The sequence below is a fragment of the Cyprinus carpio genome, chromosome B3 (genome assembly GCF_018340385.1).
Source record: "Cyprinus carpio isolate SPL01 chromosome B3, ASM1834038v1, whole genome shotgun sequence".
Taxonomy (NCBI): Eukaryota; Metazoa; Chordata; class Actinopteri; order Cypriniformes; family Cyprinidae; genus Cyprinus; species Cyprinus carpio.
The window spans coordinates 2,067,220-2,093,621 of NC_056599.1; the positions used below are offsets into that span (position 1 = coordinate 2,067,220).

General features: G+C 37.4%; 1 protein-coding gene across 5 annotated transcripts in view; it reads right to left on the bottom strand.

The window, feature by feature from the left end:
* Window positions 1–5,780: 5,780 nt before the first annotated feature.
* pkn1b (protein kinase N1b) overlaps window positions 5,781–26,402 on the bottom strand; it is a 30,694-nt gene continuing 10,072 nt past the window's right edge. Inside the window, exons 1-22 of one of the 5 annotated variants that reach the window (XM_042719468.1) lie at window positions 23,652–23,868; window positions 20,243–20,540; window positions 19,914–20,059; window positions 19,372–19,492; window positions 16,318–16,463; window positions 15,976–16,189; window positions 14,840–15,025; window positions 14,012–14,121; window positions 13,787–13,930; window positions 13,117–13,192; window positions 12,734–12,863; window positions 12,577–12,649; window positions 11,648–11,742; window positions 11,396–11,468; window positions 9,829–9,920; window positions 9,410–9,586; window positions 8,953–9,015; window positions 8,777–8,853; window positions 7,624–7,766; window positions 7,262–7,369; window positions 7,096–7,176; window positions 5,781–6,613 (exon numbers count right to left, since the gene is read on the bottom strand). In XM_042719468.1, coding sequence (XP_042575402.1) covers window positions 6,410–6,613; window positions 7,096–7,176; window positions 7,262–7,369; window positions 7,624–7,766; window positions 8,777–8,853; window positions 8,953–9,015; window positions 9,410–9,586; window positions 9,829–9,920; window positions 11,396–11,468; window positions 11,648–11,742; window positions 12,577–12,649; window positions 12,734–12,863; window positions 13,117–13,192; window positions 13,787–13,930; window positions 14,012–14,121; window positions 14,840–15,025; window positions 15,976–16,189; window positions 16,318–16,463; window positions 19,372–19,492; window positions 19,914–20,059; window positions 20,243–20,540; window positions 23,652–23,726 — 2,832 coding nt within the window. In that variant the 5' untranslated portion in view covers window positions 23,727–23,868 and the 3' untranslated portion in view covers window positions 5,781–6,409. Of the gene's footprint in view, window positions 6,614–7,095; window positions 7,177–7,261; window positions 7,370–7,623; window positions 7,767–8,776; window positions 8,854–8,952; window positions 9,016–9,409; window positions 9,587–9,828; window positions 9,921–11,395; window positions 11,469–11,647; window positions 11,746–12,570; window positions 12,653–12,733; window positions 12,864–13,116; window positions 13,193–13,786; window positions 13,931–14,011; window positions 14,122–14,839; window positions 15,026–15,975; window positions 16,190–16,317; window positions 16,464–19,371; window positions 19,493–19,913; window positions 20,060–20,242; window positions 20,541–23,651; window positions 23,869–26,402 lie in introns of those variants that run through there. The other 4 variants (XM_042719466.1, XM_042719467.1, XM_042719465.1 and 1 more) reach the window with 4 other exon arrangements.

The following is a 26,402-nucleotide window of genomic DNA, read 5'->3' on the forward strand; positions in this document are numbered from 1 at the left end:
CACTGTCTGAATCATTCCCTGTCCCCTATATAGTGCACTATGTGCCATTCACCGTACAGAAAATATGAATTCTGTAAACAAGTGACCGATTACAGATGCGGCATCAGCGTCTATTTATAGTGTAAGGGGTGGGTGCTTCGGATTCTAGAGAGCATTTGATTGGGCAGAAGATTTGATGAGAAGATGAAATGTGATGAATTTTAGCTGAAGTGAGATACTGTAAGTTTTACATTTATGCATTTAGCAGACACTTTTATCCAAAGCAACTTACAGTGCATTCAGGCTAACATTTTTTACCTAACATGTGTCCCCTTGGAATTGAACCCACAACCTTTTGCACTGCTAACACAATGCTCTACCACTGAGCCACAGGAACATTGTGGATTCAAGTTTTGAATCCTTATCCTCAACCACGCCCCCTGGATCTTGTGTTCTGCAGTGAGGCTACTGCAGAGACGCAAAACGGTGCTGTGATCTTTGTTTGGAACTTTTTCGTTTGGCAAAATTGAGCAAAAAACAGGCAATATTGTGTCTGAAATGTAAGTCATTTAATGCTAACTTTATTAAACTTGTATAAAACAATTATTACATTTGTTATCATGCTGATATCTGGGGGAAAATATGGCACTCTTTGTGTGATATAGATAAAGTTATCTATATTAAATTATATATATATAAAAAGCATTCAGAAACATTTTTGCCATATACAATTTAGAATGCCTTGAATTTTGAATTTTAACAGACTAATAAATCACATGCATGCACTCTCTGTGTGTTATTTGGGGATATCCTCGATAATGTCAGATCACAAATCATTTCAACAACACTTGCCATATTATCGCAGAAGATATAGTGTATATCACACACACCCCAGCCTCGACTTGAGTGGAAACTGAAATCATCCACGTTTGTGTGAGCACTTGTTTGCACATGAGCAAAGGTGTTTTTTTTAGGAGACTAACTTGCAAGCACTAGACCACTGATTCATCGAACCTGCTTTCCTGCAGTCTGTGTTCTTCGGACTTTATTTTGTATTAAGTAACGAATATGCTTCAGGGAAATGTATCGGAGTAAAAGTATACATTTTAATTAGGAAATGTAGTGGCGTAAAAGTGAAAGTTGGCTGAAATATAAAAACTCAAGTAAAGTACAGACACTCCCAAAAAATACTTAAGTACTGTAACAAATATTATTACTTTCTTACATTACAGCACTGCAGATAAATATAATTACGACCATTTAAAAATAAATTTAAATTGAGTTTAAAGTAAACTCCAAGGCCCAGTTTCACAGATGGGGCTTAGCTTAAACCAGGACTAAGCCTTAGTTAATTAACATATTTAAGCAGCTTTTAAAAAAAAATGCTTTGGAAGAAAACGTTACAGGTGTGCATAAGACATGTTTTTGATCATAGGAACATATTAAATGAATCATGGGAAGGTAAGAGGCTTGGTTAAAATTATTTTAAATAAGCCAACATGAGAATAGTGGGAAAATACCACCAGAAAAGGAAATTCATGTTATCCTATTGAGTCGTTGAACGTTGTTATTCAGTACTGAATACAGAATCAGAAATAGATAAAAGATGTAGGTGGAAGAAAGAATTAAGACTTTAGTAATACATGGGTTCCTAACAGCAAAAGTTGCCATTTTAAGCTAATACTGAATGAGTAAAGTTATGTTAAGAGCATCTTCTTTGTTTTCAGTTACTTATGGACATTGGTATTCATTTTACACTAATTTAAACAAACAATAGTTATGAAGAGTTTTTTTTAACATATGGAGATTTTAACATCTATAACATTCTATATCTGTATTTTACATCTCTCTCTCCAGCATTTTTCATGTCTTTGCATGCAGAAAAACACTGGATTTCATGGAGAAGCACCACAGACGTCATAAACATCTAAGGTACTGTCAGTATTTTACGTGTTTTCTGATGTCTCATCCACACTGATTCTGTAATCGATCATTCAACAATTTCTTGTTCAATATGGACACAGCAATTTCTTGTCACTGGAATCCTACTGTTGGAATCCTAAAACAGTCAACTTCAGTTATGTTCATGAACTGCACAATATAATTGACCAGTTGTCAATACTTGCACATAACCCCATAGTATTTTAGAATATAAAGCCAAGAAATAATTAGTATCAGTTTCCCACCATCAAACTGAGCAGCAGTCCTTTAGGATCATGTAGACAGTTTTTTCTCATAGTCTACTATCTGAGGGAAGATAGCTGATAGCTGATTGACTTTGGAGGACTCAAGATGAAAACAAAAAATGATGTAAACACACAAAAAGACACAGACAGAAAGAGATATATTGAAAAAAAGTGCAAACAACTTTACCAGATATAACAGTGCAGCCATTTTTTGGAGTCAGTGAAAAACAAATATGGCTGTTATCTTCACCTTGAGCAGAAACATGCTGGAACAGCGAGCTTCTGTCTGCAGATGAATAGATTACTCTACTGTTAACAGACACACAAGACAAACATCTTGAACTGTCAAAATCTCAAACACACTGTTTTAAAAAGCATCAAGGAAAAACAGTTTTTCATTTACTGTGTTCACAAAAACAAGCAACACTATTACTATAGTTAACTGAAGAAAAAAAACCATTATTTGAAATAATATAAACATTAGCTGATACACAAAAAAAAAAACATACATGATACACAAAAAACAAAACATACAGAATAAAACACACACACACACACACACAAACACAAAAAAAAACTAATTTTTATTTTTTTTTAAACAGGAAATATAAAAATAAAATGAATCTAAAATATTAATTAAAACTAGTATCCAAATAATACTAAAATAATACTGATTACTGCTTATACTTTGGATTAAGTATATGAACCAGCTCCTAAGCCTAATTGTTATACTTTAGGATTGTAAAAATCTTAAAGTTTGAACAAGTTCAACAACTTTGTAGGTACTTTACCAGCACTGCCAGCTCGATCATCTCCGATGAAGAGCGCAGTATTTTGTTATGATTTCTGCAAAGACACTCAGAGGTCAGCTGTGAGGAAAACTAATAAATCTGCAGAATATTTTATGTGATGAGACCAGAACACACCTGAGCCTGTGCAGAACGAGGCAGGAATCTGAACCAGCTGCTGCAATCATTGAGAGATGTTTAAAAACATCATGAAATTAATCACTTTAGTCTGCTATGATGATGTTCAATTAACTAACGTCAGATGTTTTGGTTAGTCTGGAGCAAGTTCATTTGGACTGTACAATTTCAGTCTGTCTGAGTGGCCTCTTTACAGTGAATCATCACAAACTACCGGGAAAAATACAAGAGTGGAAAGATCAATGTCTTCTACTCTTGTTCTACTCTTACATTCTTTACAGGGTTTCTCAAAATTTCTCATAACCTATGTTATGTCGCTTTTAAATTCCTTTTTTTTTATTTAATGAAAATGCATTATACATTACTGGTCATCTAAAAAAAACTAAACGCAAGATTTCTTGAGAAGCCATACGATGTAAGAAATTAAGCATTGTTGTCTAGGAAAAAAGACCAAATTTAGGTGAGTTGATGCTTAAAACAAGACAAAACTTATTTTAGTAAAGACTATCAGTGGGGTCACAAAATAATCTTAATTTCTCTTTGGATGACATTTGTGTTAGATGCATTAGCAGTTACACTACAAATGCGACATGACCAAATGCATCACTGCCTACCTGCGTAGGTAGTTTGAGTGATCAGATCCAAATGTTCCTTCAAGATGAATCTTACCCTGCTTTATATTTAGCGTGTAAAAAGGGGCCATTGTACCATAGCAAGATACTTAACCACAACTGAAATTAATGTGCCGTAGGCCACTTTTGGTAAAAATGCGTGTCATGTGACTGGAGTTTAGTGCATTGTGATTTGCTTGGAAAAAGCCAAATTATGGAACAGATAAACTAAGACTCAATTAGTACATGAGGGAGAATAAGATATAGCAGTGTAGTTTGTTCAAAGTACAACATGACCTCTTATTTTACAGCTCCATCTTTTGGTCTCCATGGATACTTTCTCCTTCTCTCCTCTAGGGAATAATGAGAAATTATCTCAAAGTGCTTCAAACCACCCCTTCACCATGTTTTAAGCAAGTTCCTCACAGCACACTAAGTGCTCAATGGTTTATTTGCTGACGTGACAGATGGTCCTGCCACCTTCACTCTGCCATTTTCATAATAAATTGTTGATGGAGTAAATCATTTGATGTGCATGTGTATGTGTTGGGATGTTCACATATTACTTTTAGTTTGTAGACATCTGTGTGGGATTGATCTTAATGTTCTGCTCCTGTTCAGTTTCATCCTGCAACACTCAGAAGCTTAATTTTTTCCTTTTTAATTTAGGTCAGCTTTCCAGAATTTGACTCTGGTAAAAAAAAAAAAAAACATCACTCCTCTTTAATTTCATTAAAGAGACCGTGAAAAAAAATACATAATATGACCTCCATTGTTCCAAAAGAATTGAATTGTTTAATATAGTAATATTCAGGCATAGCATTTCCATAGTTAGTCAAGTTTCAGTGAGAAAGAAAAACAGAATCTCCAAAAAATACAAATCTAGAGGTTGATGCTGCTTTTCATTAAGGGACATGCTCATAACACAGTAAACGCATACAAACTCAAGGATCTCAAAACAACCGACACCTGACACAACAGTGTTTCCACTACTCTCAAACTCCCTGCCGCCCTCGTCTGGTTAAATAAATGCATTACAGAAGTAAACAGTCTCTGGGTTGTGTGTGATATATGGAAACATTGGTCAAAAAAGAAAATGGAGACAAAAAGACAGGAGAAGGGAGAATTCGGTGAGCCATTTTACTTGGGTCAGTACCATGAAACTGTACTCTGCTAGTCAACAAGCTCCCATAGAGCGCTGCAGTGATGTATTTTTGTAGGCCAGCAACCCATAAGTTAGCATCACCCTGGTTCCTTCCCCAGAAACCCAGTATGATTTTTTTCATTAGCTTTTTGGATTATTGCAGAAAATAAGCTATGTGACGAAACAAAAGTTTATGATTTTTATACATTTTGTTCATTATGATAATCTAACAACTTAAATATAATCACTAGAAGTAAACTGCTAAATGTAGGCTATGAATAAACTACTGTACACCACTACAGTTTACAGCAGCTATTTTAGTCATTTAAAAACTTTTCCCCTGAAAGTTTCATTTAGAATAGTTTGCAAGAGCACAATTATGAATGGAATGAGGCTGTGCAAGCGACTTGTGAGTGGATGAGTTTAAACATCACGCTGAACAGGTAACCTCCCCAACAACCTCTGTAGTCCCATTTAGACACTTGTTAACAACTGCCTTTTTCAAGACAAGAGGGTATTATTGATAGGGTGACCAAACGAGCCATTTTCCCAGGACACATCCTGGCCAGGATTTCTATATTGCCTAAAATATCCACGTTTTTGGCTTTGTTTGCGCTGCGCAGACCAATTGTTGTATAACAAAGTACCATGAGTGCTCTAGAGAGCAGAAGGCTTCTTGTGCTTTTGAATCACTCTCACAGTACTTTGATGTCATTCACTGGTTGGTATGCTTAGCGCTGCTTCAAGTCCAATACTAATATGTGCATGTATTTGCATCGCTTTGACCGTTCTCTGTAGATCCCACCTTCTCACACACCACGATTGGTCGATTACGTACAATGTCTGCATGTTATTGGTCAAACGATCATTACCTTCATTAAGTATGAAAACAGGAAACCAAAGCCAAAACCTGGATATTTTAGGCAATATAGAAATCCTGGCCAGGACGTGTCCTGGGAAAATGGCACATTTGGTCACCCTAATTATTGATGCACTTTATGTTGTAAAATAAAGTGTGAAAATATGTTGAGTTTGTGTTAACCCCAGACCTTATTTTAGACGTTTAACCAAAAACCCATTCAAAAAGTAAAAAAAAAAAAACATTAACTTTACAATGATGGAACCAGAAGAGCTAAAATGCGCACTGGCTTACTAAAATTAGTCATCCCTGCAGCACTCTATTCACAAGATTAATGACTTCATTAGCATCTGGTGCTAAGGATAATGTCAGGAATGAGGCTTACTGACCATTTGATAATCCTGCCTCTTTACAAATAGGGCTAGAAAACATCTTGGCCGCCAGCTTTCAGAGCTTCACATTATGTGGATACTTGAACCTCTTCACGTTTGATGTACCTCCTACAGTCAGATGGAGTCATTTCCTCAAGGTCCAATCACTCTTATGGGCCCAGTACTCTTACTGTCGAAGAGTAACAAACCCATGTTCCATTGGCATGAAGCCTCTGAGGAGCGTCAGTATTCACGCCAAGCAGCCTTGATGGGGACTAGGATGCGAGAACCACATCTCCCAAACCTAGCAGCGTCAGTATACACACTCGTGTCCTAGCAGAAGTCAGAGACATAGTCAAAGTCCCTGAAGTAGTCCTGGTCTTTCCGCGAAAGGGTCCGGCGTTCACGAGGAGGCGTCAAGGTCGGCGCTTCGTTCGTAAACTCAGCATCAAAGTTACTGACATCTTCCTTTCCCTTCACTGCAGGAACGAAAGGAGGGGGAACTCTCCTCTGCAGCAGCGCATCCCAGTCTATATTCTACAGAGCGAGAGAAGATGATTGAGTCACATCATCACTAAGATTGCAACTTTGGCATTATTGTACAGAGTCCCTAAAAGGACATGGCAATGAAACAAAATATGAGATGTGAAGAAAAATGCAGATGTTTTCTCAGAGTGCAATACTTTTGTGAAAGAGTATGCCAAAGTTTCTTGGGGAAACGCAATGCTTTGAGGGGAAGCAATACTTTTGTTAGAGAATGTAAAATTTCTTGGGAGAATGCAATACTATTGTGAGAAAATGCTAAATTTTCTAAACTGCAGAGGAAAAAACCGAGCTGTGCCGAGCTGTACTATGCAGTGGAAAGTACCAAAAGTTTCTGTGTAACACAAAAGTTATGCAAGATAGCACAAAAGTATTGAAATATAATATTTCTTCCCATCTAATTTTTGGGTTTTTTTTTATCATACCCCCATCTATTTAAGGACTCAGTATTATTGTGGCAAGAAAAGTCTTCATACTCTAAAGAAGGGTTGTTTCTTGATGTCCTCTGCGTCTCTCTCACTGGAGCCCAGTCGTCTCTCAGGATTACGCCTCAGCAGCTAACAATGAAAAACAAGGAAATGCCTTTCAGTTAGCAAACACAGCCAATCAAAGAACAGCTTTGGGAAAAAATAAGAGTCTTACCCGTCTCATGATACCAATGGCCTCAGTGGAGAGGAATCTTGGGTAACGTACTTCATCATTTACAATGCTGTCGAACACCTCCTCCTCATCGTCACCTGGGAACGGTGACTGGACAGACACAGATTGTGTATCAGAAATTTTTATCAGATTATTCCTCAGAAAATATGACTTTGTATTTTAACACTTTGAATCTGCAAAGGTATGTTGATTTAAGAATGTTTGTACAGGAAAACAAACAAAAATACTGAAAAAAAAATCACACTTTGTGGTGAACTTAAGTAAATTTTGTTAGATTTATGCTTCAATCAAGAAAAAAGAACACTGGAAAACAATATGATAAAATATTGCACAAACACACACACCTCTCCAACCAGCATCTCGTAAATGAGCACACCAAGACCCCACCAGTCCACAGCTCTGGTGTAGGATGTGTCTGTTAGAATCTCAGGAGCAAGAAACTCTGGAGTCCCACAAAATGTACTGGTTCTGTCACCATGACCCATTCCTACAGGACAGAAGATAAAAACAAGACATTGAAAAAAAAACAGAAAGAAGGAGCAAAAGGGAGATTACGTGCATCTTTATTGCAGTATGTGTAAGCCCTCCGGTTCTACTCGACCAGCTCACTCAGAGTGTTTCTGGCAAGGGAGGCGGACATGCTAACTAGGACACTAAAGGCCGCAACCTCTAGGTTGTCACACTGCTCCACACCGCTTGTGTCTGGTGTAGACATGGTGTTAGTCGCTAATGCATGTCTTGAGATCTGGGAGTTAGGTTTACCTGTGCAGCTCTTATCAGCTGGCCTCTGTTACACTCACCCCCCCTAAAACTCATTCCCATCCGGGTCACGGCACCAGTATAACCCCTCCAATTCTACTCAACCCCCTCCGAGCAGAATTTGAACTGGCATTTCTGGCATGGGAGTTGGGCATGCAAATAAACACACTAAGGAGCACAGCCTCTAGCATCAGTTGCTAATGCGCCTCTTGAGATCAGGGGAATGAGGTTTACCTGCACAGCTCTTACCAGCTGGCCTCTGTTACATATATAATGCAGTGCATTTTACATGACCTTGTGATATTTAGCCTCTTTTGTCTCACAAAATTGTACTAAAATTCAAAATACCTGTTTTTATATCTGTCCATTAGTTTTAAACTTTCTATTCAACAAAAAATCCTGAGAAATTGAATGCATCACATTATCCACAAAAATATTAAGCAGCACAACTATTTTCAACATCAAATTATTACAGAAATTGTAATAATATTTCACAATATTACTGTTTTTACTGTTTTTTGGTCAAAATAATGTAGTTTTTGTGAGCATAAGAGACTTCTTTCAAAAACATTTAAAAAATCATATCGACCTTAAAGCCTGAATGGTAAAGTTATTAAAAACAGTATGCCGTTAGCAGCACATCCGGTCATTCACTCTGATCTAGCAGTGAACAAACATCATGTTCTTTCTCCATCAGCTCCATCAATATCATTACGGAAGGTACAGTCTGTGACTCACCCTCTTTACAAAGACCAAAGTCTGCGATCTTCACATAACCTTCAGTATCCAGCAGCAGGTTATCCAGCTTCAGATCTCTGACAAACACACAGCCACAGCCACAGATGCAAGAATTAACTATAACTTTTACTAACTCGAGTTTATAAAATAAAACAGCTGTATTTGTGTTTACTTACCGATACACAATCTTATTATCATGAAGAAACTGAAGCCCCAAAACCACACATGCAGAATAAAACCTGCATCACACATACAACATACATATATGAAGAATATAGTAAAACACTGTATACATATGAACGCAGGAACAAATAATCCAAAGTGCCCTACAGGAAAAAAAAAAAGAGGAAAAAAAAAAACAGTTTCATGCAATGGTCAATTTTGAGAGTTGTTTAGCTTTTCACAACATATTAAAATCTTTAGATTAATTTTTGGGAAGTGTAATATTTAAACTTAAGGCTTCAGAAAACCAGTAAAACAAAACTATTGTGATTAGTCAACTGGGAAATATTGTGGAATCTTTTACATTTACATTTATTTATTCATTAGTTAAAAATTTTACCCAATTTACCTGGGATGTACAGTAACAATTACTAGTGTTGGATGTTAACAAGGTGAGATAATCACACTTACACAGAGCGTGTTTCAGAGAAGACGTCCGCATGTATGTGCATCATCAGGTCTCCACCGGCCGTGTACTCCATGACAAAACACACATGTTCTGGCGTCTGAAAACACGCAAACAGGTTGACCAGGAACGGATGCTGTGTGCTGTTCACCGTCTCAAAGATTCGCTTCTCGCACATCAAACTGGAAGACAGTGGAGAGAGTTTAGCCTAAACACTAAAAGGATGGCCTGTAATGTGTACATTTGCATTTTAAGAAAAAAAATCACTTTGTGCTAGTTATATTTATGCTTAATACAAGAAACAAAAATATTTGCACATTATTTTTACTAGGAAACAATAAAAATATCAAGCAAGTAGAAAAGTGTATGAGCAGTGTTAAAAAGCTATTTTTATCTCACGCTAAACTTAAATTAAGTTCCTCACCTTTCCACTTCGTCTCGTGCCACAATGTCCCCTTTCTTCAGCGCTTTGATGGCATAAACCTTCCCTGAGCGTTTATATTCGGACAGCAACACCTGGAAACAGACACTTGAATCTTCATTCACACCTGACTCTTTGCAAAAAAATTTCTTAAATAGAGATGATAAAAAAAAAATCTCTCATTGCTTTTGTTGTTAATGCAATGCAAAATTCGAGAAGCAAAACCACTGTTTTAAATTAGTTTTGTGTATTTTTTTTACCTAACGTGTTCTCTGGGAATCGAACCCACAACCTTTTGCGCCACTAACACAATGCTATACCACTGAGCCACAGGAACACACACACACCTATGCAATAATCATGCTGTCTAATCAGCATCTTGATATGCCACACCTGTGAGGTGGATGGATTATCTCTGCAAAGGAGAAGTGCTCACTTACACAGATTTAGACAGATTTGTGAACAATATTTGAGAGGAAGATGCCTTTTGTGTACATAGAAAAAGTCTCAGATCTTTGAATTCAGCTCATGAAAAATGGGGGCAAAACAAAACTGTTGTGTTTATAATTTTGTTCAGTGGATTAATCTGCAGAGGCTACAATAATGACACAACGGGATTGAGACAGCAAATTTTTGTGAACAGATATTGAGAGAAATAGGCCTTTTGTGCACATAGAAAAAGTCTTAGATCTCTGAATTCAGCTCATGAAAAATGGGGGCAAAACAAAATTGTGTGTTTTCCTAATTTTTGTTCAGTGTATATAATGCCAAAATTGTTGTGTTATAAAGTAGACGTGTTCAGTGTATATAATAGCAGATGGCTACAATAATGTTCTCTTCCATTGTCTGATTCAACTGGACATGCCAAGAAGCTCTTTGCTGATTGGCTTGCGTGAGAACGCATCATGCAAATTTTCCACTCGAGTTGAAATTTTTGAACTTGCGTGGAAGACGCGATTGAGGTGGATATTGTGCATTCTTGAATTCACCTCTATTTGCGTCTTTGCATTGACTTTGTATGTAATCTACTCACGCAAATAATTACATTCACGTCTGTTGTGCTCACACCATTAGTTTGTTTATATGAAGAGATTTTTTTTTTATTTGTGTAACTTGCTTATTTGATTTGGGGTGTGTTTTAAAATTTCAAATGCACAAAGAAACGTGCAGCAATAGCCTAATAAAAGGACACCTTTTCAATTACTATATAATGTCTTCAATCTTATTTTGTAAAAAATAAAATAAAATGTGAGAAAATCGAATTGTGAAATCAAAATGATGAATCGAATCATGAGTTGAGTGAATTGTTACATCCCTACTAGTTGGTTTGTCCAGTAAAGTTGTCAACCAGAAAGTGTGAAAATTGTGGTAAAATATGTTAAATGCAGAATGCCACACTCTTAGCTGAAAGCATAATCAAATTAGGCAGAATATTTAAAGCAAGCACAGGAAAAATTTAACTAAGTGTTGGCAGATGTGTAGGACTTTGTGAATTTGTCATGCATCTTTGTTGATTCTGTCTGACTAGTTGCTTTGCTAATAGTTTTGCAACTGTACATGTTCCAGTTACCTTGCCAAAATGTCCTCGGCCCAACACTGCGATCATTCGGAAATCCTGAAGACACAGAGGGTTTTTGGACGGCCTGCACACACACACACACACACAGAGAGAGGCAGGATGTAATTAAACTGAAGGGAAGGGCTGGTGTGAGGTCAGAAACAACATCACAGGCATCATGTACTGTGAATGTGTGTGTGTTTGTTTCATGCTGTGTCTTGGCCTGCTCTGGAAAACATATTGTGTGCTGGTGGGGATGTGTACCTGCGCTGGGAATTATGGGAGCTGGTCCTGACAGCCCTCTCCGGAGGAGCGGGATCAGGAGGAGAGACCGGCTCAGACACTGTGCCAATGTCCACCTGAGAAACAGATTATTAATATTATTAACAAATTATTATTAATGAATAGTTTCCTTTTTGTTATATTCATTTATTATTATTAGCTTAGCTTACATTATTTTATTTCCTTTATTTTGCACATATTATTTCACTTTAATTGCTAATATATTACTGGTGTTACTTTTACTTTTATCTCATTATCCACAGCTTAGCTGCAGATGCTTTGGCAATACAAATGAACAGTTCATGCCAATAAAACACATCACAATTACATCCGAGAAAGAGTTTTCATTCATTGTAAATTATAAATGTACAAAATAAATTAGATTAGTGCTGTTATGAGGGTTGCAATGTTATTAATTTCCATGATGCTGCTAAAGTTGAAGGACAAATGGTAAAATATCAAATTATTATATATTAAAGAAATTCTTTATTGTTATTAATTTATATGGTGCCACAACAGACAGAAGATAAAATATCAAATTATATTAAAAAGAAATGTGTTTGCATTTTAAAATAGAATAAAAATGGTTTAAATATCTGTCTGTAAATAAATAAATAAATAAATAAATACCATTGTTAAGTTCATAACAGTGCTGACTTTATTTATTCCTTTGGTGCCTCTACACTTACAGTAAGAGACAAATGATAAAATATAGTTATAAAATATCAAATTCTATATTATATAAGTTTGTTTGCATTTAAGTGAAAATAAATACAATTAAATGGTTTAAACAACTGCCTATCAGTAAGTAAATAAATTAAAATCAGTGTTGTTACGAAGTTTGTAAAATGTTATTAATTTATATGGTGCTGCAACATTCAGAAGACAGAAATAAAGTCTCTCAGGTTTACCGTCTGTGTGTTTTTCCTCGTCACAGATGGAGGAGAGTCGCCGTCCAGCTGGATCTTCTGGATGGAAATCTCACTGCTGAGGAAAGTGTGAAGTTCATGACGTTGGTCCAGATAGATGTCAGGTGATCAGGTGTGTGTTTGCGGTGTGTTACAGTACCTGCTGTTGTGTGTGTTGCTGTGGTGTGTGTAGCTGTGTGTGGAGGAGCTCATGGGAATGGCGTTCTTCAGCAGACGAACCCACGTCGCTATGTCCACATTCATCTGTTTCGCGCGCAGGAACGCTTTACCTGTGCAAACAAGCATACAATAACTAACTTACCATTTTATATAATTTAACATACACTCATGCTATTTAGAAAGGTTTTTTGCAGACTAAGTTTTTATCATTTTCAAGTACATTTTACATAATATATAGATCTAGATTTTTGCAGCATATCCATATCAAACTGCACACTAATTTTTTTTTAAGTCCATCCTTTACTGCTACCAACGCATTTTTTTCCCAGCATGCACTGCTAACAGGCAGTGAATGTGATTTACCCTGCTGTTTGGAAAACACCTTCCTCTGCCGCTGTAGACGTGGACCTCGCTCTATCACAGGGTTGAAGAACATCACCTGTAACAGACAAGCGTGAATACAAACCATGTTTCATTCTACCAAAGCATGAGGCCAATATAAGAAGCTTTAAGTGCGAAAATAAATTGAAAGAATAGAAATAATGAAATTAAGCTGTAATATGTAATAATAAATAATAGTATTGTAATTTTTCAGTTGTAATATAAATTAAATACTTTTTATATTATATTATGTTTTTAAAATAATAATAACAATGTTATTTTCATTATTTATGTTTTATTTATATTATTTTATAGCCCTACAAACAAGCACACCAAACCAGGAATTATTTGTAAATAGCATTTTTAAATCAATCAGATTTTTTTTAAATCAAAAAATTTGCTTTTTTTTTTCTTTGCATTCAAAAAATGTTATTAATTAATTGATTATTAAATAAACATTATTTTTTGGTTCTCAGTTTAATGCAAACTTTATTTTGTATTTCAATGTTTTATTAAAAAATGCATTTTGGTGCATCACTACTAGTACTTTAGTCATTGCTTTGATGTAAACACCACTAAAACTCATGCAAATTGCGTTTAGTACAGATTTTACGGCCATGTTTGCCTCGTTTGCGTTTGTGTGTATTTGTACCTCTGCGAGCAGCAGTCCCTGTGGTTCAAGCTCCAGCTGTATTCGGTGTCTCTGATTGTCCAGAAAGTCCTCCAGCTTTAGGTACTTGAGCGCGCAGAGCGAGCGATAGTCCCTCCAGTACACCGCAATCTCCATCTCTCTGGACTGAACCAGTACATCAGCTGAATATCTGAGCGTGTACTGAGTGTGTGTGTGTGTGTGTGTGTGTGTGTGTGTGTTACTCACTCTCTCCAGCTCCAGAGTGAAGGTCTGATCCCACGTCTGTTCACCAACACTCCTCCAGCTTGTCTGTCCCACCACACAGTTCTCCAGCTTCAACACGGCACTCACCTCCGCTAAACACACACCAGACAGTCACTTACTGTCACTAAATACATCCATCAACAAAACACTGTACTTACAATACTTTAAAAGGCTTATATCATGGAAAAATGTTTGTGGACTTTGGAAATGAGTTTGAGGCTATGTGACACACTGAATTTCAAAACTTTAAACTAGTAAATTCAGAAGATTTATTAAAATAAAAACTGCAAAAATTACTCCCTTTATTAATATTAATATTTAATCTCAAACTTTTGGAATAATTACTTTTTTTTTTTTTTTTTTAAGAAATCCCTTCTGCTCAAGAAGGCTGCATTAATTTGATCAAAAAAATACAGTAAAAAAGTGAAATAATATTACAACTTAAAATAACTTTTTCCTATGTGAATATATATTAAAATGAAATTTACTGATGTGATCAAAACTAAATTATCAGCATCATTACTATTCAGTCTTCAATGTCACATGACCCTTCAGAAATCATTCTAATATGCTGATCTGCTGCTCAAGAAAAATTTCTGATTGAAAACAGTTGTGCTGCCGAATATTTTTGTGGAAACTGACTTTTTATTTTTATGTGAAATAGAAATCTATTGTAACATTATAAATGTCTTTACTGTCACTTCTGATCAATTGAATGCATCCTTGTTTAATAGAAGTATTAATTTCTTTAAAAAAACAAACAAACACTGAAACTGCATCTGTCAGTAGAGAATTAAACAGGACACTCACAGGACAGCTCTTCACTCTTGCTGGGAATCTTCAGGCTGAAGCTGCTGTTTCTGCTGCTCAGAGTGAGTTTGAAGGGTCGGCTGTCTCCGGGACTGAAGTGAGGCAAAACCACCGGAGATGCGCGATTCCGGCCTGGGACGACTTCCAACAGGCCCACACACCCCAGCAGACGCACCTGCAGCGTCCCTGAGTGGGACAGACACATCACACGGTCAGCATGAGGACGCCATATTTGACATGACATTTACATTACAGTTATTTAGGTGATGACTCTCTACAACATGTGAAACAAACATGATCATATTTCACCCAAAATCAACACAAAACAAAAAAATACCTTGAATTTAAATCTTGCATTTAAAAAAAAAAAACTATTTTAGGACCAAAGGAAGCCCATTTTTTTTTGCATTGTGGGAATTTTTATTTATTTATTTTTTTTCACCATTAAGAATGATTATACTACCACCACAGTGTATAAATGCTAGGGCTGTCAGTTTAATGCATTAACTTAATTAATTAGTTATGAAAAAAAATTAAAATATTAAATTAAAATATTTTAACGCAGTTAATGCACTGGCCCGGCCCCCAGACATGTGCGTCATCTTACATTTCATACAGTTGACTTGAAAAAGAGTAACAACTCCATAAATGCAGTTATGCCCTAAAATTCAATATATGGGGGCTTTAAAGGGATAGTTCACCCCCCAAAAATGTAAGTATGTTGTAGTTTACTCAAACCTGAAGGACTTTCATTTGTGGAACATAAAAGAATGTATTTATAAAATAGAAACAAAAAGCTAATAATAAATATATAATAATTTAATATTTTATTCATTTCTATTAATAATAAAAATGTATGATTAAATTAATTTATGAAAATGTATAAAATAGTATTTTGAATATTTTTCTCTATGATGTATTTTTTTAAGTCCTTTTTACAATTAATGTTAGCTTTTCTTTGATAATATATTATTCTTTAATCAATGTATTATTGTCTTTGCCACTGCAGACATGAGAATGAATCCCCCCTTTACTATCATAAAGTAAATTTTGTGTAGATTTGTTTTTAAATATTTTTTTAAAGCAAACATTTTTTTCTTTCTTTTGATTTTGCGGTGAATTGTGAATTGAAGTACCGGTGAGCGGCGAGGGTTTGCTGAGGGTGCTGTACTGATTGTGGACGTAGGGGGCGCTGTGACAGGAGCTGAAGGCCGAGGACGATGCCAACGCTAACTCTTCCTTGATCAGACACACTTTCGGATGATCTTCTGGTAGATTGACCAAACGCTGCTCTAACGACACTCGCAGAAGATCCAAGCGCTGGGATGCTTCACTGAGACGAGACTGAGCCTAGAACGACAAACAAAGCCTTCACGCTTGTTCCCCCGATCCAAACAAATGCCAACTTCTGTGTGTAATCTGTGTCAGCTTTTGTTTCTCCTAAGGTATTTGAGGAGGTGCATGTGTGTTTCTCACACCTCAGCCATGGCCTTCTTGTCCTGTGCTTTTCCAGCTCCCAGAAGTCTCAGCATGTTTTTGGCGCCCTCGGCCATGGCATGTTCAACACGGTAATGATGCCAGAGCTCCTCGATACGGAGCTCCACCCCACACAGATCCGGCTTACCTGCAGAGACACACACACACACACACACACACACACACACACACACACACACACACTCACACACACACACACACACACACACACACACACACACACACACACACACACACACACACATGCGTTAGATCCTGCTGGGTGATGCTATTAATAGAAACACACAATATGACAAGACCTCCCTCACTGAGTGAAAATCTGTAATGAGCTTGTATTTAATTCATGAATGTAATTAGGAATATTTAACAACTGATACAACTTTAAATGAAAACCAGAAATGTTGCCGTGGCAACTCAATGAAATAAAATAAATTTAAGTTAAATTTAAAACAAAACTGACTACAATTGGAAATTAAAACGTACACTAAAATTTAAATAAACATTATTTGACATTAAAATGCCCCTATTATGCCATTTTTACGGTTCCTAATATTGTTTTGGGAGTCTCCTACAATTGGATTACATGCATGCAAGGTCAAAAAACACTTTTGTTTTCTCAAAATATGCATTTAATATCACCTTATTGTCCAGCGATTCTCAAACGATTCGTTCGAAGCAGTTCAAAGATTCAGTCTCTCTTAACCCCTCCTTTCCGTGAGCCTGCTCTGCTCTGATTGGTCAGATGGTCTAGTCTGTTGTGATTGGTCTACGGCGTACAGCGCGTGTCGGAAATGATATGCCTATTTTAATAGTTCTGTATTTTGAACGCTCTATAGAAAATATAAACATCTATTATTTATCATACTTGCAGGTTGTGATTCAGTGGAGCAGCTGGTCAAAAAATAAACAGGATACTGATCCATCTTTCAACAGCAAGTGTTTTGTGAATCCTGCGTTGAACTCCCCGAGATTAGAGAAGAAGTCGTCAGTAGAATGACGTGTTTGTGAGCAGGGTCAAGTTGTTCGCGGCCGGCCAATGTAGAACATAGGCGCGCATTATGCAAATGTGTTACGGAATAATGTGTTATATTCAGAATGGCTAACTGCTCATACTATATTCACAGTATGCAGTAAGTATGCCATGCACAGTACATATGGAGTACCAATATAAATGACTACAGCTGCCAAAAAGTGCAGTATACAGCCAGAGAGCAGTGCAAGAAATGCAATGCGCTTGACCTGACTCTCCATTTCTAAAATGACAAATCAGAAATGACGTGAACCATGATTTCTAGCACTTTAGCTCTTAGAATCAACATTAGGATGAATCAAACTGACAGGACAAGATCTCATGGACATGTTATTTCTCTAACCTTCAACAAGACTCTGGAAGAGCAGAATTATCATTAAATGAAACAAAACAGATGTTATGGATCAACAAGAATTATCAAGTGAAACTGCAGCTCCTGCTGATGGAGAGACCCGTCCTCAAATCCCCTCGCAGGACATCAAACGTCATTCCCTGAGCGGCCGGCAATGGCTGAAGGGTGGAGCGGCATTAATAAATCTATTCTTAACCAGCCGCTGCCGTCCAGCCCCAGGACACATGAGACTTCAGCGCCGAAACACACCATTAGAGTCCATTAGAGCCGCACGCTTCGGCTCTGTCCATTTCCTCCCTCCAACTCTTCTCCAGCTCTCATCTTTCTGTTTACATCTCACGTCTTTCTTTAAATCTGACTCTTTTACTCTCTATCAATGAAGGCATTGAGAAATAACTTAATTAAGGGATAGTTCATCCAAACATTTTCATGCAGCTCTTTTCTATACAACAGCCAAAAAATGTCACACTCCAAAAGGCATCAACTGGTATTTTAGTCATTGGGCCTCATTCATAAAACACAAGCAGAACAAATTTTTTTGTGTAAATCGTTCGTAAAGCCGTTTTTGACGTAAACTTTCAAATTCATGAAATTTTCGCATTTTCAAAATGCTAGTTTGTACGAAAGTAATGTACACCTGCTCCCTACCACGTGTAAATGGTGCGTAAAACATTCTGTTTTCTTTTTGCCTAACTGAGGGCACTGAATTTTGATGCACTGCCATAATAATTGATTATGTTGATAACTGTAAAACGCAGCGCTCGTCTGTCACTATTTAACCAGCCGCAAATAGAGGACAGGTGGGACAAATAGTGACCAACCATCCTACTTGTACAACGTCTGCCTACAACAATGGAGAAGTCAATATTACTGGTTAGTCTACTGCTTTTTTATATTTAGTACAATTTGAGAAAATGAGATACTAGTAGGCAAATACGTTGCCACTGTGGATATTCAAAATCATAGCAACTAAAGCGTATCAGCTGGAAAAAACGCTGTGCCACCAGCTGGTCGTTTTAAGAAAAGTGTCTAACATTTTTTCGCTGAAAACTCTTTATTGACTATTTATTGTTAGGCAAATGGCCTACTAGCCTTTTTTGCATTTATGCAATAGGAACTGGAGCCAAACCTGAGAAAGCAGACCAGAATATTCCACTGCATTCCTGGACATGCAATTGGCGGGGATTATGCTAATTGTAAATAAGAGTGCACGAACGCCCTATTTACGAATGATTGGAATTCATTAACATACACATGTTTAACTAACAAATCGGATGTTTACGAAGCATTTGTGAATCCGGAGGAGAGTTACCACAACTGAGGTGAGACCCTTGAGCAAGGCACTACAGCTTTGGCTGCCCGCTGCACCGGGTGTGTGTTCACGGTATGTGTGTGGACTTGGATGGGTTAAATGCAGAGCATGAATTCTGAGTATGGGTCTCTTCAGTTTTCACTTATCACTTTCACTAATGCTGAAAAAGTCTGACTATGTGAAATTAGACTCCCTCCAGCGAGGCAAACAGAGAAAAGTGATGTTAAGGGATGTGTACACTGCGTTTAAGCCATTAAAGAGCTCTATGATCATGTTAAGCTGCTAAACTCTTATTTGTCGGAGTGAGACAGACAGAACACGTCTGTAGTGGTGAGACATACCCTGAATGTCGTCTGTCTGTTCGGTGGCCTGCATGGCTTTACGGATCTGCATACGGATGATGTCAATCTTTGTCTTACTGTCCTGCAGCATCTGCTGAGCTGACTGAAGCAGCTTTTTATCCTGGAGCATAGAAAGATGGATAGATGGAGACATCTGATAGATAGGCATCCAGATAGATAGATAGATAGATAGATAGATAGATAGATAGATAGATAGATAGATAGATAGGCATCCAGATAGACATTCAGATGGATAGACATACATATAGATAATCAGATAGAAAGACATGTAGACAGACAGTTAGATAGACAGACTTCTAGACTGATAGACAGTCAGATGGATAGACATCCAATCAAACAGTCCGTCAAACAGACAGATATAGACATTCAGACAAATAGTCACATAAACATTCAGATAGACAATTAGATTGATAGATATCCAGAGAGACAGACATCCAGATAGAGTTAGACAGATAGACAGTCAGATATAAACCGTCAGAGAGAGAGACAATCAGATAGATAGATATATAGACAGTCAGTACCTTGGTAACCCCGTTGGCATAGATGGGGATCATGTTCTCTGCCCCCTGTTTGACCTTCAATTCGATGTTGAGCTGTCGCTCCAGAGCCTTAATCCTGTCCTGATTGGCTGAGGAGCGACCTGGCGTCCCAAGAGACTGAAGGTCATCTGCGGGTCAAAGACAGGGTCAAACATTTATCTGGGATCATGGTCTAAAAGGATTATGAGGACTGTAAATATATATAGACATCAACAATTCACATCATTAAATGACAATTTTATCACAAATTTACATTAAACTCATTTATTGCATGTAGTATTAAAGATAAGATAATAATGATGGCCCCTGACCTTTGCTGTCATCATGACCCTTGACTACGATGTGGGCGTCCAGCTCTTGCAGCTGAGTGTGGAGCGAGTCCAGTTTGCGACTGGAGCTGCGTAACTGGCTCTCCACCTGTTGGGCGTTGCGTTTGTCAGTGGTGGCCCGCCGCAGGTTCTCCGCACCCGCTTTTATCTTCAGCTCCTTCCGGATCTCCCTCCGGATCCTCTCTCGCTGCTCGTCCAACCGCTGCTGCACGCAGGAGTCTGAGAAATCAGAGTTCTGGTCCAGTCCCAGCTGCTCCAGGACGGAAGAACCATCCGAATCTTGGAGAAACAGGAGGGGTCATGGGTCAGCGCTGGCAGACTGAGGTTATGTACAGAATGATAAACAGATCGAACGATAGACAGACAGAAAAAAAAAAGATGAGAGCGATAGAGACAGGCAGATAGAATGATGGATAGATAGACTGATATACAGAAAGATCCACAGAGACAGATAAAATGAGAGACAGAGAGACAAACTATAAGACAGGTAGATAAAATGACAAATAGAATGATGCATAGAGACAGACAGAATGAAAGATGGACAAAACAGACAGACCGATAGAATGATAGAACGACGGACAGACAGAAAGAAAGAATGAGACAGACTGACTGATATAAGGATAGACAGAAAGAGTGAGGGAGATGATACATAGAATGACGGACAGATAGAACAGACAGAACAAACAACAGTGAGACAGACTATTGATCGATAGATAGATAGATAGATAGATAGATAGATAGATAGATAGATAGATAGATAGATAGATACTCAGGTTAAATCTGCAGTTGATGAAACATCAATGAGAAATGAAAACACACGGAAGTACAGTAAATATGTGTGTAGTTTCTGTAATCTGAATTTCCACCCAATTATAACAATGATGGTTTTTGAAAGAGACAAGGAAAAATCTGTTCTGCCTGTGAGTATCTAGTTTACTTGTTTTTTGAGTTCCTCAAAAAAATAAAAAACAACAACAACAAAAACACTCCATGTATTAATGACACAGATCTTGCAGACTCACTGCAGCAGTAAGACTGTTTCCTGGTGGACTGATACAAACCAGTGCACACTGATTTCAAAAGAACGAAACAAAGAGTGTGAAGTCTAAGACTGAGACTCTTAACAGATCCAGGGTCAGTGACGGCGCTCTGCTGTACATTGATTCATACAACCATAAATAACTCCCTCACAGCGGGACATAAACACACCACCTGCTCTTAGACCAAACACACCGACATCTCAAACCTCCAACGACAGTCCAGACCAGATTCTGAGTGTGTTTGAGAGGAGAAGTCAAATATTAGACTTGTGAATGTCACTCAATAGATCAAATGTCTGATTCTGCAGTGACTTAATGCTTTTTAGTACAAGTATGAAGTCTGAACTGAAATATTTGGCACCAGTAAACATTTCAGAAACCTGATGGAGTGAGGGAACTCTTATTGCAAAAGAGCACAAAAAAACTTTTCATTTCTTCATAACTTCCAGTACAACAAGAGTTTACAGAGGATCTAATACAGTTTCCGTGGAATGAAGTGCTTTTAAATTGGCCTTTGCAGCTGTAATTGAAACTACTGTTATAGTCTTTGTTAGCGATCAGTAATGAGTCAGCAGTGGTGTGAGGAGAATCAAAGGGCAGGTCTGCGGTTCAGCGCTCATGCAGAGGAAGTCAACAACATCGAGAGAAGCCTTATCATCATGGATAGTGTCGACCCCATAGAGAAGTTCTTTTGAGTTCTGTTTTCGTTGGCCAATACGGACACAAGGGACATGGATAATCACACAGACTGAGCTGAACTGTAATCAAACATCACCTAGTTGAAATATAATACACTTGTACAGTTTGCACAGCCATTTAAAGACTAAACACACATCTGGTAGTGTAAATAGAGCAGGTACCAGACTCAAGACAGCGCAGAAACATTCAGCCGCATTATATTTCAGCTCACAGAGAGCGAACGACACACATGAACATTGTGACTCAATAAGGAAGTTCTGCCATGAGCAGCTCACTTACAAAACACATGACTTCAGTACGTTCAACACACACATAAAACATGTAGCAAAGAAAAACTGCAATGAAATCTCTTTAAATTCCTTCCGTTCAGTGGAGTTTTGCTTAAGTCTCTGGCTTCTCAGATGTTTCTTCTTTCAAAAACACCCAATTAATCTCAAATTTACAGTATCTCCTCTTAAAGTTTCAGAAAAGATCTCGATGTCTAAAATTAGCCAAGATCTCAAAGTCTGCTATCAAAAGTCAGAGATCTCAATGTTTGTTTCTCATCAAATGGATCCAAGCTGCTTTCCATGTTAATTTTATAGCGCTACACAGTCAAAATTGTAAATAAAATAAAGATTTTTAGGAGTATCTTTTACAAAACACTAATTTAGTTTCTCATGTTTAATTCAATGTTACTTGCAATTTCTTTATAATTACTTGTGAAATTTACTAGCAGTCTTTAAGTATAAACTGTTAATCCTACACTAAATAATCATCAGTATATATTCCCATTTCTTACATGAATCCTATGTATTTAAATACTCATTCCTGATCTATTGCTAATGATTCATCAGATGTTTCTAAAGCAAAAAAAGTTTGTCTTCATGCTTTGAACTTTTTCCTCCTCTGCAACGACTTTCCTTTTCCTCTCATGTCATCAATCACACAGAGACACGTTCACCATCCAATCATTTATTTAAAAAAAAAAAAAATCAAGTCCTGGCCTAATTTTATCTTGATATCCTGTTTCACTCAGAAACACGTCACAGTACGGAAGTCGAATGTCTTGTGAACACCACTAAGCTCTGAGCAGCATTAGTTTCATAACAAACATGGTTCAGAAACATCAGAAATGCTAAATCACAACAGCTATGAACCACAATCATAACGATCTTCAGCTCACAGAGGTTTAGTCCAGGCCTTAAAGGTATAATTAAGCCATAAATGTCAATTCTGTCATCATTAACCCATCCTCATGTTGTTTCAAACCTTTTAGACTTAAGTATAAAACAAAGAACGCAGAAGATATTCAAATAAATGAGTTTTTTTTTTATTACTGAATGTCAATGGAATCCAATAACTTTTAACAAAAAATAAAAATACAAATTATGTTAATTTAAATAAAATAATTGAAACCTATTTTAAGTTAGTTGCTAAAGCAACGATTACCATAAAAAAAGAAATATAAAAATAATAAGTAAGAAATATACACAGCAAAATTATTAAAACTGAAAATATGAAAACTATTAATACTACTACAATAGTATAATAAAATAGCTATACTAAAGTAATTCCAATGCTCTTTAAAATATCTTCTTTTATGTTCCACAGAATAAATAAATTCATACAGGTTTGGAACGACTTGAGTCGACCAGGTTTTGAGCTCCTACCACATGTTCGGCCTCCACCGGGCTGGAGGGACACTCCTTCAGCGTACAATCTCCTACATCTCCTTCACTGTCCATCACCTCCTCTCCTCTCCTGTTCTCCTCAGATCAAACGCGGTTCTGTCTGTTATTAGAGCCACTGACACCACATACTGCGATGGCTTCCGCTCACAGAGAACGACAGCAACAGCTTCCTGTTAATCTCTACATGACACACAAGAGACAATTGCTGTTTGCACAGGAACACACACACACACACACACACACACACACACACACACACACACACACACACACACACACACACATGGGCACGTGGATGGTTCTCTTTTGAAATCTCTCGACCAACTTCCTGCTCAGAGAAGAGCTCTGCAGCTTGGCACCATTACATGTCTGTGTGTTTTAATACACAGTATGACATTTGCGAAGTGACTTGTGACTGTTCTGAACCAAAGAGGAAATGAAACAGTCCAGAAAAAACCCTTACAAGTGCATCATACAAACACACTGTCTTAAACTCACTGCAGCTGAAATACCGTTTCTAGAATAAAAAAACATAATGAATTAGGATCCCTAAGTCAATTCAAGATGTAGATGAGTTTGTTTCTTCATCAGATTTGGAGAAATGTAGCATTACATCACTTGCTCAGCAATGGATCCTCTGCAGTGAATGGGTGCCGTCAGAATGAGAGTCCAAACAGCTGATAAAAACATCACAATAATCCACAGAAGATCCCACAAGATCAGTTAATGTCTTGCAATGAAAAACTGTGTTTGTAAGAAACAAATCCATCATTAACATGCTTTTAATTTTGTTACAAATATGCGTCAAAATACAAGTCCTGTATCCATAAAATTGCTTCCTCCAGTGAAAAAGTCAACCTCCCCAGGAGAGAAATACGCAGATCAAGGACAGTTTAAGCAAAATCAACTCTGAACAAATATGTTGTGGATTTTGATGTGAGAGGAAAACAGAGGATAGACTTTTTCACTGAAGGAAGTGTAAATATGGATTATGGACTCATATTTTTAAGCAACGGTTTGTAGTTAAAAACGTCTTAAGGGTGGGTTTGTTTCTTACAAACATGCAGCTTTTGGCTTCACAAGACATTAATTAATACTGGAGTGGTGTGGATTACTTGTGGATTATTGTGATGTTTTTATCAGCTGTTTGGACTCTCATTCTGACGGCACCCATTCACTGCAGTGGATCCGTTGATGAGCAAGTGATGTAATAGCCTACTACAGTTCTCCAATTTTTATGAGGAAACAAACTCATCTAAATCTTGAATAGTCTGAGGGTGAGTAAATATTCAGCAAATATTCCTTTTTGGGTGAAATATTCCTTTAATGTGTGTGTTTATCCATATAAAGGCACATAACTCGTGGTCTCTGCTGTCCTCAGATAGTTCTGGCTGCAACATCTAGTGACGCACAGCAGAGAAGTGAGTTATTACTGTATCAAGCTGTTCTAAAGAAAGAGATCTATGTTCTGAATATAAACATGGTCAAATTTATGATCAGCACTTTAATGTCTTGCATCTTTCATCTCAGGTCCAAATTTGACCAGGTTAAACTAAGCGACTACATTCCGAACTGACACTGGAAACCTTCCCGTGATGCTTCACAGGGTCTGTAAGGCTCCGCCCATGAGGCCACGCCCACAAATCAGACTGACAGCGTAACGCTCAGGTATTCCAGCCGGGAACGTTTCCCAGAAGCCATCTGACCGCTGTGTTTACAGACAACATTACACAGGAACCAAACAACACAAGTTTACATGTCTGAAAAACAGCCAGAGCCAGACAGCCACTGAGGTACACAAACTAATTTTTTAAAAGAAACATTTGTATGTAGAATTTAACACTTTCACACAAATTTACTGTATTTTTAACTGTTTCTGCAACTGTAAAACTACAAAATTGGAGGTAAACTAAAAAAATTTAATGATTACAGAACTACAGTTAACCCAAAAAGAAGGACAACACAGCATTTCTGAAAAACATAAAACATATTATATATTATATAATGAAACATTTATAAATATTTGTAAATGTATTTCATTACATTTGAACCCCCCCCACCCCAAGAGGTTTAATAAAGAATTAAGAATTAAACCGTAGACCTAGAAACTGCCTGGCTACCATCAAGAACACCCTAGTGACTGCCTAGCAACCACCCAGAACACCCTAGCAACCACAACAAAGCTCTATCAACTTCTCAGAACATCCTGTAAGCAACCTAGCAATGGCTCAGCACCACCTTAACACACACCCATAGCAACGCAAACACAAAATTCAATTAATTTCATAGGACCATAGGCCTAGCAACTGCCTAGCAACCACCAAGAAGACCCTAGAAAAACCTAAGGCCTAGCAACTGCCTAAAGGCCCCGATATACTTCAAACAAAGTTTGTTTTTGTTCTTCATTTGGGGGGAAAAGGAGGTTTGAAAAGGCTGAGCAATGGTATACTGTTTCTGAAATTTCCAACAGCCCCGCGCTGCTGGAGGCGGGATGTAGATTAATGTAGACAAGCGGTGCGACACTCGCGCGTATTCCCTAAACACAACAACGATGAAATGACGAAGTGTGTGCAATCTAGGTGTGAGACGGGCACCAATGGTCAGAATATTATACACAAAAGAATAATAATTAGCAGCAGTTCAGAGTCAAGTATCATGTTTACAATACAAAAGAACCATAATCAGTCCTTTAAGGGAAGTGTGAATGTCTCATAGTCTGAAAACTTTAGC